Genomic DNA, 12,198 nt, shown 5'->3' on the forward strand with positions numbered 1-12,198 from the left:
ACCTCAGCATATGAATTTTGGTGGGCTACAAACATTCAGTTCATAGCGATCCCCTTTCCTCCAGTTTCTGATAATCTCCTCTTCATTTCTATTTGATGTCCCACCAGAATTATCCTTAACATACATATTTCTAGAATACACCTTAGAACTCCTCTAGCCTCTAACTCAGCTCTAAAGCCACTTCACATTTTTAGGTATTTGTTACAGCCCTACCCAGCTTGAGTTGCCATGACGAAATACCATAGATTATGTGGCTTAAACAACAGAATTTTTTTTTTCTCACACTTCTAGAAGCTTAGAAGTACAAGATCAGGGTGCTACCATGGTCATTTCTCAAGTGAGAGCTCTGTTCCTCCTTGTTTGTAGGCAGCAGTTATCTGGTTGTGTGGTCTTGTAGCCTTTGCTCTATGCTTGGTAGAGAGAGATTGGGATTGCTGGTGCCTCTTCTTACCAGGACACTAATCTATTAGATCTGAGCCCCACCGAATGGCCTCATTAAACTTTAATTACTTTCTTTGGAGGTCCTATCTCCAAATACAGCCACACAGAGAGTTAGGACTTCAACATATGAATTTATGGGGGGCACAGACATTCAATCCAGAATATCCCTCTTGTCCGTTTTTTATATAAACTTTGCTTAGGGATCCATTGTCTTCCTGGAACCTTTTTATACTTTTTCCTTACCTAGATTTCTTAAAAAACCAGACCATTTATTGCCGTTCACCCTCTCCCAAAACAGTAGGCTGCCTCGGCAGAAAAAGTCACAGTAATGTTTCTGATGGTAGTACTGTGACACTGTGATTCTAGGTGGCTTTGCTAAATTCTGATTGTTTTCATTGCTTCAGACTGCAATGAACATTCTGATCGCCTGGTCAGTATTATCTAGGCTTTTTCTTTCTTTCTTTCTTTTTTTTTTTTTAAGAGTTGGGTTTCAGATTTCTGTTTCATGCTTAGGATTATTGTGGCTTTTGGTGAAGAATATTTTAAACTGGGTGAAAAGGCAAAAAAAATGTGGAATCAAGAAGTGAAAGCACAATTGTTTATAGTTCAGTAAGCACTTGTGGTTAACAAATGTGTCTGTTCATCATTGCCAGATGACTTAAAATTTTATGGGAGAACATAAATTTTAAACAAAAAGTAATTTTGCTGTTTACAGGGTAAAGATGTGAATTTCTTCAGAATATAGTTTTTAGGCAACCTGGACCTCCTGCTTTGGAGCTTTCTGAGTTTTATTGTGAAATTATCTATGAAAAGAATCTGATGGCAGCTTATAAAATTTACTCAGAAACTAGCTTTTATTTAACAAACAATAATAATGCAATTTTGCAACTAATAAGAGTCTCACACATTGAATACTCACAGGACCATAATATTGCTAGATATCTGGGAATCCTTGGTAAAATTAGGCATAGTTATAACCTCTCAAAAGAAAAGATAGTATGATTATGTACGAACAACACAATTAAGATTTCTTTTCTTTTTTTTTTCTTTTTTTTTTTTTTTTTAATTTATTTATGATAGTAACAGAGAGAGAGAGAGAGAGAGAGGCAGAGACACAGGCAGAGGGAGAAGCAGGCTCCATGCACCGGGAGCCTGATGTGGGATTCGATCCCGGGTCTCCAGGATCGCGCCCTGGGCCAAAGGCAAGCGCCAAACCACTGCGCCACCCAGGGATCCCTCTTTTTTTTTTTAATTTTTATTTATTTATGATAGTCACAGAGAGAGAGAGAGAGAGAGAGGCAGAGACACAGGCAGAGAGGGAGAAGCAGGCTCCGTGCACCAAGAGCCGACGTGGGATTCGATCCCAGGTCTCCAGGATCGCGCTCTGGGCCAAAGTCAGGTGCTAAACCGCTGCGCCTCCCAGGGATCCCCACAATTAAGATTTCATTGCATGTTAATGAAGAAAACAGTGGTTTTCAGATACAAATAGTGAATAGATAAAACATCACTTGGATTTGATTTTGGAATATATTTTTATTTTTCTTCTTAGAGCAGCACTTGAATCACAGTTAATTTACATTCTTTAGATGCATATCACATCCAGTTGAGGTAAGGGGCAATCATCTTGGTTAACAATGAAACTAAGACTAATAAAATAGTTCCCAATGTTCTTTACATCAATTTGTAGTAGAGTTGACTTATCCATACGTATTTATTAGTCCTGACTTAGATACTGCATTGAGTTCACAGTTTAGTAGACAAAACTATTCATTTTATGTGTGAAAATAATGGTAAGTGAGACGTGCAATGATAACATAAAGAAGAGTAATAAACTCATCTGGATGGGAAAAGAAAGTTGGGTTCAGGGAGTTCACCAGGGAGATGGTGATGAAACTCTTTCTTAAAAGTAAGGAAATTATTATAGAAATAATAGAAATAATTAAAAATACTTGAGTAGAGCTGGGGAATTTGAGGTTAGATTGGCAAGAGATAAAGTAACAAAGATATTTCTATACAATGGAAAGTAGTTTGGATTTTATCAAGTGGATAACCAAACGGTTCAAGCACAGGGGTGGCTATTATTAAACTTATACATAAAAAGAGCCCTGTAGTAGGCCTTACGTACTATAGATTAGAATGGCCAGGTACTAGACTGGAGAAGTCACTTAGGGCCAGGCTATTGTAATAACTAAGACACATCTCATCGCATCTTAATATATCCAAAACTGATGTCTACATTACCAGTATTCTCCCCATCAAGGCCACCTGTTTGCTTTTTTTTTTTTTTTTTTGGCCATAGTAGCCTCCCAACTGGGCTGCGTCTTCCTTTCTGTCCTCAGTCTGTTCTCAGTAAAGCAGATTATGTGCCTTCCTCTTTGGCTTCCCATCATAGTCGGAGGAAATAACCCAAGTCTACACAATGGTGTAAGACCTTGTCTTTTCTCTGCTTGACCGTTGTCATCTGATCTCCTCTTGCCTGCCACCAGGCCCAGTCAGACTGCATTTTTTTTTCTCAGCCAGAATAGGAGTGGACTCTTCCCTGGAGGGATGGAATGAACTTTTGGGGAAAGCTGAGATGTCTAGTGGGGATATTGAAGCCACCAAAATACCATCCTGTTTCTTTTGGCATTTGGAGAGCCTAGCTGAGCATAAGAAGCACTGTAGCCAGTCATTTGAACTTGAGGATAGAGATATTCAAATGTACTCCTAGGATTCTAGGCCTTTTTCATTTTACAAGGTTGGGATTTCCATTTTTAAGAACTGTTTTAGCTGCTATTCATATATATGTATATATATGGATAGAAATTACTAGATCCTGTGGTATGCTTTCTATATGAATTCTTTTATTCCTATTTCTTTAAACATTTAAAGTATTTGGTTTTATACATAAGTATAAATTCATATATTTTGTGTATCTGTGTACACACGCACACACACACACACATGCATGCACCGGAAGTTAATAGAATAGGACGAGTTAATGAAAGGTACTATTTAAAATTTCACAAGTTATTAACAAAAGCATACACGTAGGACCATTTTGGTACTAGAGGCGCATATCATTTTGAGGAGTGGAGGGAAAAGTTATAAAATACCTTTAAAAAGACTAAAATGTGATTTGATTATACTACCATAATCCAGAGTGAGTACAACCAGGAGAGTTGTAACAATCGCAGCTAATGGTAACCGTGTCGGAGTATCTGTTAAGGGACAGCTCCTACCTGTACTGAAAGCAGGGGGACTTTAAAATCCCCTGATGTCCATCCCTGAGGCTTGCTGTGCTGTACCCCCAACCTTTGTGTGTGTGTGTGTATGTGTGTGTGTGTGTGTGTGTGTGTGTGTCTGTCTGTCTTCCTGTGTCTTTGTGTGTAAGTACATGATGGGTGAGGACTGAGGGAAAAAGGAATGGTGGGCACTTACTGGTGGTTTAGGCCCAAAGGAAAGAAAAAATACCAGTTTCACAGAATAGTAGGCCATATTCTTTAAAGCAAGACACTGTATAGATTAGCCTAATGGGATACATCTCAAGGTAAAGAGAGACAGAGTAATAATGTAGAGTGAAATTCCAAATTACTATGTAGCTAATGTTTGGGTAATTAAATGGAGTAACTTGTAGTGCTTTATGAAAAGTGTTTCTCTTAGAAAAACTTACAGGTGTTTCTGTCCTCTGTAGGAAGATCATTTCATTATCTCTCCCCACATGCTAACTCATTTCACTTGGTACTTTCTTACATAGTTTTCATCAATTTCTTATATGTATTTCTTATATAAATGTTCTTGAAAGTTATCATCATAATATATATTAATTTACCAACATAACCTCCTTAGGAGGATTTGAATTGAACTGCATGTAAATGGACCTTGGCTCCTTGTACATTCCAAGTAAATACCTGTATATTTCATTTTTTTAAATTTTTATTTATTTATGATAGTCACACACAGAGAGAGAGAGGCAGAGACACAGGCAGAGGGAGAAGCAGGCTCCATGCACCGGGAGCCCGACGTGGGATTCGATCCGGGGTCTCCAGGATCGCGCCCTGGGCCAAAGGCAGGCGCTAAACCGCTGCGCCACCCAGGGATCCCTACCTGTATATTTCAAATAAGTCATTTAACCCAGTAGTCTCAGATACATTTTTTTTTTATCATTTATTTGATTCTTTTGTGGTCTCTCAGTCATTTAAGACCAGAATTTTTAAAGAATTTTTTTTAGCTGATACGGGATCCCTGGGTGGCGCAGCGGTTTAGCACCTGCCTTTGGCCCAGGGCGCGATCCTGGAGTCCTGGGATCGAATCCCATGTTGGGCTCCCAGTGCATGGAGCCTGCTTCTCCCTCTGCCTATGTCTCTGCCTCTCTCTCTCTCACTGTGTGCCTATCATAAATTTTTAAAAAAAGAAGAGAAAAGTTAGCTGATAAATCATTCATTCATTTGGCAAATGTTAGCCTTTAGGTTAAAAATTTTCCCTTTGAACTAAGAACTGTTTTGTCTGCTATTCATATATATGGATAGAAATTACTATCTCACATGGTATACTTTCCGTAGGAATCCTTTTATTCCTGTTTCTTAATCATTAGAAGTCTTTGGTGTTACATATTAATATTTATGCTCTCCCTTCAATCTTTGTGGCACTTACTGTTCAGTGTTTAGTTCTGTGACAAAGTTATCCTCCTCTTTTACAGTACATTGATCAGTGTTGACATTCTGACCACGTCCAGCCATAGCAGCAGCCTCTGCTTCTCAACTGGATGTGCTTTCTTTACGTTTTAAGCAAGTCTTACGTTTTAACATAGTAAAATAGGAAAAAAGCATCACTCACATTTTCCTAACCAGCATTTACCCAAGAGACAGTTTAGTCAGTGACTTGTAAGGACATTCAATTTCTAGGATTAGACCGGCCAGTAATTCTCTGTGATCTTAAGAAAATCATGTGAGCAAGTAACTTTTTTAGCTTTCTTATCTGCCTAAAAAGGGAGATTAATATCTTCCTTACCTATTTCATAGGGTTATTGTAGGTGAAGTATGATAATGGATTTGAAAATGCCTTGGGAAGTGAGTAGGAATGGCAGTGACCATGGTGACAGCAGCTGCCCTTACTTTGCATGTGTGATAAGCAGGCCCAGCACTGCTGGCTTTCTGTGTTCTCTCTACTGATGTTTGCAGCGTTCTTGAGAAGGGCTAATGCTGTATCTATTTAAAAATGAGGACACTGTTGAAAAGAACATAAGTACAGATAAGGTATTTGAGGATTTCAAAAGGGAAGAAGTAGTTGCTTCTGGCTGGGATTCAGTAAACCCTTCCTGGCCAACGTAAGGTTTCGGCTGCGTCTTACAGCATGTATGGAAAATGCTGCCTCGCTGTCACACAAGTGCCTTTTATGTCCCAACCACTTAATTAATTTTAATTTGTAAAACCAGTATTTCTTATACCCTGATTGAAAGCTTGCCTCAAATACAGTTTGTTTTAGGTTGTTCTTTACTTTTTTAGCCCTCACACAAAGTGGAAATTCCGCAGCTTTAATTTCTTTAGGGAAGGCAGGCCACTGGTTTCTCCCAAGGCTGTGTTGGAAAACATCCTGTATGAGAGGGTTGAGGGCACTTCTTGGAGAAGATTGTGCTGTTGTGGCCCTGTCAGAGCTGATGTGCGTTCCCAGGCATGCTGTGGTGCACCAGGACTCAGGCGCTGGTACCACAAGATGTGTTCATTCTGCGCTGCCACACGGGGGACGGTTACCAGATGGGGTGTTCACACTGCGGCACACCAGGGTTCTAACAGTAGGGCCATAAGGCGTGTGTTCTACACTGCAGGGCTTCGTGACTGCGGTGATGGTAATGCCATACAGTGTGCGTGTCCCGTGCCGCGGTATACTGGGCTGCGGGGTGGCACCAGCACATCTGCTCCGTGCTGCAGAGCCTGCGCTGCGGTGGCAGTAATGCCATGAAGCGTGTTTGTCTTACAAGCTATTCACGCTATATATCCTCAGCAGATATCATAGTTGAGGAATATTGCCGGGAGATATCATAAAAATCTTCAGAGTGTAGTTAGGAGCAGTATGATTCTTCTAAGGTATATCGGTATTTCTGCCACGATAACTGTGTTTCTACAGTGTTTGCCTTTATAAAATCTGTTGAAGGTCTTTGGGGCCTGTCAGTTGGGCAGACCACTAAAAACCCATTTTACTTTTAGAGCTGTACAAGGTAATAGCTAGCACCCAAGGAGGGAGCTTGTGCTGCTTAGGCAGGTGAGCGAGCGTTGGCCACAGGCTGCCGGGGCCAACCCGAGCTCCCACGGACCACCTGGCTTCCTGGGCCTGCTTGTTCTGAAGAGCAGCTGCTCTCACTGGTGATGGGACGGCTGCTGTGCCTCCTGCATAGTTTTGGGGATGAGCCCTGACTGCAGGTGCACGTTTTAAGAATTCTGCAAATACGCGCATGAATGCTGCTCTGGCTAGCACAGCCCCTAAACCTAGGGCGTTTCTCTTTGCTGCTGAAGACCCTAGTTTTCCAACCATTGCTCGGGCTGCCCTGCATGGGAAAAATGGTCCATGAACCAGACTGATCTTTATGTTATCCTGACTTCTCCTGTTCACCACCTGAGGATGAACCACTTTATTAAAGTAACAGCTGTTGTGCGGAAGAGACTCTGTGTCTACCTCCTAGTTAGTGGTGCCTTTCTGTGGTACTTGTTTTCATTCCTCCACCCCCCCACCCCCCCGCAGTGACTAGTACCACCAGCCTGACATGCTTATTCATATCCTTCCCCCATTCTGTTTCCTTCCCTACCTTAAGAAATAGTAGCAAGATAGGTACATACCTTAGGAAACAGCAGTTCAACATGGTGCTCAGTGGTGTGGCCTTGCTTAATATGTGAACACATGCTGTTGGCACTTAGAGAAAGGAAGGAATGGAAAATTAGGGGTGAGTGGAAAATGAAGAGAAAGTGAAGGGGAGAAAGAAGTGGAAATGCAATTAAGTTATATAACTAAAACTTTGGTGCTATCTAAATATTAATTTTTGTTATTCACTATTAACCAGTTGGCTAAAGTGGTAGAGGAACTTGTATCAGTGTCCATTATGTTTTTAGCAGGGTACCATAGGAGACACTTAGTTTTTGTTATTTCATTTTTTTTAAATTAAGAAACAAAGTAATAGAAAAACCTAAGTATACTCATCTCCTGGAATTAATAACATTTTAATTTTTTGTCTTTTTTTGATTCACATATTTTTATAATAGAAACAATGTGACACATTAAGTGTGAAATCCTGAGTCATGTTCCTCTCTCTCTCCTTTGGGATGTGTTTCTGTGTATCCTGCTAGTCATATTTATATACTTTGCTACGTATATATATCTGCAACAGTATTTTATTGTTTTCTGTGTTAAAAAATAACGTTATGGGTATCCTACTCTCCTATCTTGTTTATCCCCTCTTGTTTCTGAGTTCTCTCCATGCTGATACATATGGACCTGGCCCACGCCCACCGTTGGTAACTGCATAGTGTTCTGTTGTGTGCACACAGCATGGTTTACCCTTCTACAGATTTGTGCTGGGTCCAGTTTTCTGCTCTTATTAACAGTACTGAGGTATGCATCCTTATTTAGGTCTCCTGGTGCTTGGCACAGTTTCTGGGACACATCAAGGTTTTAGGTTACACACACTGTCAACCTCAGTTCTCTCATTTCATACTTAAAAATGTTCTTTGAGGCAGGTGACATGATCCCCATTTTATACATGAGAAAATTGAGGTGTTGAAATGCTATCTAATTTGACCAACTTAATTAATCAGAGAGCCAATTCAGATTAAATTGCACCTATTTAAATATCGAGCCCTAATATTCAGCATTCTTCAAGAATCCTTACCCTTAACCTTTATGATCATTAGAACAGTTGCAATCAGCAAGTCTCCTGTATCATTTCTAAAGTAGAGAATCAAAGCAGGTAATGAGGTGGAAGGAGCATATAAGAAAGAAGGATCAATAAGTGGTTATACTCCCTTTGTTGTGGTTATCAGAGGAGTTAAAGTTTTGGTATAAAAACATGCTCTGTGAAATGATGGGTCTGAGTTTGTATATGTAAGACTATTTCTTTATGATGAAAGACTGCTTTTTATGTTTAAAATGCGATACTCGTTATCTTAATTAAAAAGATGTTACAGTGAATGTGTTAGAGTCCATACTTTACCTTGCAAAAGTACACAGTCCATTTTCTCAAGGTGATAAAGCTATCTTAATAGCTTTTTTTTTTTTTCACAGATGGACCTTATGTTTATTATACTTCATTTTGCTTTTTCTCCCCTTTACCTTATAGGTAGAAGATCTGGTGTGTTAATTGTAAAAATTCTGGAGCTGCATGAGGAATGCGCCATCCAAGTTGCCATGTGTGAGCATTTAGCAGGGCTGCAGGCCAACAGCTCTTCTCAAGGTGAGGCCCCCAGGACTAGCCTAAAGATTCTGTTCACCAAGGAAACTGCTCACCACCTCAAGGGACATCCCCAAGACATCATCCTTATCTACCCTCCCTGGTGAGTACAAAGAACTGATTCCAGCAGCCACTAACTGTGCGTTTGTCTCAAAAAATATTCTTATGATGAACATTTTTGTCACTTTATTATGGAGAAATGCCAGGAGAAGGAAGCCAAGATTTGACATAGATTTATGTAACAGAAGCACCAAACTGTATTTGAATGCTTGTTTTTACTTTTGGCAGGAAATTTTTTATAATTTGAGGGTAGAGGGGTGAGGGTGAAACAACCATATCAAGATTCCTGTCTAGGGATTCCTTGGTGGCACAGTGGTTAAGCTTCTGCCTTCAGCTCAGGTCCCTCATCAGGCTCCCCACAGGGAGCTTCTCCTCCTGCCTCTGTCTCTGCCTCTCTCTCTGTGTCTTGCGAATAAATAGATAAAATCTTAAAAAAAAAAAAAATCCTGTCTAAGTGACATGTTATAAATCTGGCTGTTTTTGTTTTTTTCTTTCTTAGAAATAAAATTTTGGTAGAGGCATTATGTGACAAAATGATAATGCACATTAATTTAATATTTCTTTGCTAATTACATAGAGAAGGATGAAAAGCATAAAGTAAGACATAGGAAAGTTTCATCTTTAGGAGCACAAATGGTCATTAATGGATCAGAAATTATTTTTAAGGATGTATGTTTGCTTTCTTCTCCATAGGGTGTTATTTTTTTACTACAAAAAGAAGAATCTTACTATTTTTGAGGGAATGTTTGAGCTGCCTTATATTAAGCACTAATTGTTGATGTTGTTGGCAGATTTTTAGAAGTTTCATTCATCTGTCAAATTCTTAGTTTTGAAGTTGACTTACAGGTTTTAGAAGTTAAACATCCCTCCCAAAGAAGGAATCTTTTTTTGCTGTGTCCACAGTGAGTAATTCTCACTCTTTACTTAAATTCTTCCACTGATAGGCTACAGATATCATAGGGTAACCTGCATTTTATTTTATTTTTTTAAATATATCTTTTATTGACTAGTATAAGATATATACAGGATCATAAAATTTTAAGTATATATTTCTACAAATAATCACAAAGGGACTAGGTAATTTCCATACAATCAAAGGAATAGAATGCAGTGCATACCTGAGGCCACCCCAACCCCTTTTTCATTTACTTCCTCTCCCTTCCACACCAGTGACTATGATCCTGACTTACGATACAATGTTTGAGAATTTCATATAAATAGAACCATACAGTAATCATACAATATGTATTCTCTTTTGCCTGACTCTTCTCACTTAATTTTATACTTGTGAGATTCATCACTTTTGTTACATTTTAGCAGTTTGTTCATTTTTATTGCTATAAAGAATTCCATTGTATTAATTTATGCAATTAATCCATCGGTTAGTTAGGCATCTTCAGTTTGAGGATATTATGAATAATGTTGTAATGACCGACTGTCAGTCTGTGTAGCTCACTCAAGAATACAGTGCCAATGGAGCGCCTGGGTGCTCAGTCAGTTAAGTGTCTGCCTTGGGCTCAGGTCCTGGGATCAAGCCCATGATCGGGCTCCCTGCTCAGTGGGAAGGAAGTCTGCGTGTCCCTCCGCCTCTCCCGCATGGCTTGTGCTTTGGCTCTTTCTCTCTCAAATAAGTAAAATCTTAAAAAAGAACAATACAATGCCATTAATTTGTTCTGAAATTTTTCATCATCCTAAAATCATGCCATTATTTTTCTACCATGTTAAAAATGTTTTTTTAATTTGTCTTGACTGTACTTCCTCTTCCCACAATGGCCATGTTGCCGCCCCATTCACTACTAAGCCTGTTTGTTCAGGCTTCCAGCCTAGCACTCCCAGACCTGTGGCGTTGGCAGTGACCCCCACACTGCTTCTCCCATGGTCACTTGTGTGGCCATCATGTCTCCCTGCAGGGCAGTGCTCACACCTACTTTGTTTCCCTGCCTCCTCTGTGTTCCTCCTCATGCCTTTCTGGCTTCTCACTGCTAAAGTGCTGCTGGGCCAGTACAAAACGCTTCTCTATCCTGTCCACCTCACCCCCCTGGTGCTTTCACTTCATCTTGTAGCTTTAAATGTCAGCTGTACACTGATCACTTCATAAACTCTCCATCACCAGAGCACCATTTCTTACTGCCTCGGCCATGGCTCTGTGTGGGTGCTGAGAGCATGGCAGGATCAAGCTCCTCACCCTCCCTCCTTTTCTCCACTCTTCCCCATCTCAGGAAGTGGAAACCACCTTCTTGCAGTTCTCTACATGTCCTCAACAACCCTTTCTCATAATCTCCCTTCTGCCTGTGGGAACCTCCTGTTGGCTCCACTTCCAAATGCACACAGGTTCCAGCACTCTTGCCACCTCTCTGTCAGCAAATTTCCAGGTAATCATTATCTGTCTTCTGGATTGTTACAGTAGTTTCTTAAATCATCTCCTTGCTTTTTTTCCTTGCTCTCTTGTCTCTTCCAAGATGACTGAAGAAGCAAAGCTATGAATTTAGAAGTTGTCATACCGCTTTTGGGCTCCATGTGCCCCAGTATCTGCTCACTTCATACACAAACCCCTCCTGAGCTCTGGGTTCTTATCTCCCACACCTTTCTCCTTCCCCAGATCCATCTTGGCCACCCTAGCTCCACTCTGATCCTCAGGTTCCAAGCCACTTTCCCCTTGGGGCCTGGGTTCTTGCCACTGCCTGTGCTGCGGTATTGTATCCTACACCTCACCATGTCTGCATGGTTGCACTTTTCTTAGCCTTCTCTGCGTGTTTACTCAGATGTCACCTTCTCAAAACTCCTTCCTTGGGTCCCATATCTAAAATTGGAAACTACCTCCTTCCAAATCATTTATTGTACTTTCCTACTTTGTTTTTCACAATCAGTTGTATTAAAGTATTTTAGTTTAGAATATTGCTATGGAATGAGTGAGCAATTTCCCGCCTATCCTGACACTGTTCCTCCTAACGGTCTTGTTCTTATAATTTCTTGTATTCTTTCTGCTGTTTTATTGGAAGTCTTTCTGGAAGCTCATAGTAAAATTCAGTGATATTGACAGTATTAGATTTTTGCAGTGTGTCCTAATTTTATCTTTATCAGTATACAACAGTTTATGTTTTCATTTATTATTATTTCAACAAAAAATGTATATTCAAGTGATGCTGAGTTTTTACAGTGAGACACTGAAGACTCTAGCATGTTTATATTTGGAGATACATTTAGAAACATTGGTGGGCTCTGGATCCAGGCTTTTGCCCCTACAGGTTTTCTTCATTTTATTTATATATATATTTAAAATTTTA

At 40.0% G+C, this 12,198-nt stretch overlaps 1 protein-coding gene across 2 annotated transcripts in view; it reads left to right on the forward strand.

Moving 5' to 3' along the window:
* SPIDR (scaffold protein involved in DNA repair) overlaps positions 1–12,198 on the forward strand; it is a 436,460-nt gene that overhangs the window by 158,092 nt on the left and 266,170 nt on the right. For both annotated transcript variants that reach the window (XM_041770165.1, XM_041770164.1), the window contains exon 8: positions 8,744–8,957. In XM_041770165.1, coding sequence (XP_041626099.1) covers positions 8,744–8,957 — 214 coding nt within the window. The remainder of the gene's footprint in view (positions 1–8,743; positions 8,958–12,198) is intronic.

The sequence above is a fragment of the Vulpes lagopus genome, chromosome 10 (assembly GCF_018345385.1).
Source record: "Vulpes lagopus strain Blue_001 chromosome 10, ASM1834538v1, whole genome shotgun sequence".
In the NCBI taxonomy this organism is placed as follows: Eukaryota; Metazoa; Chordata; class Mammalia; order Carnivora; family Canidae; genus Vulpes; species Vulpes lagopus.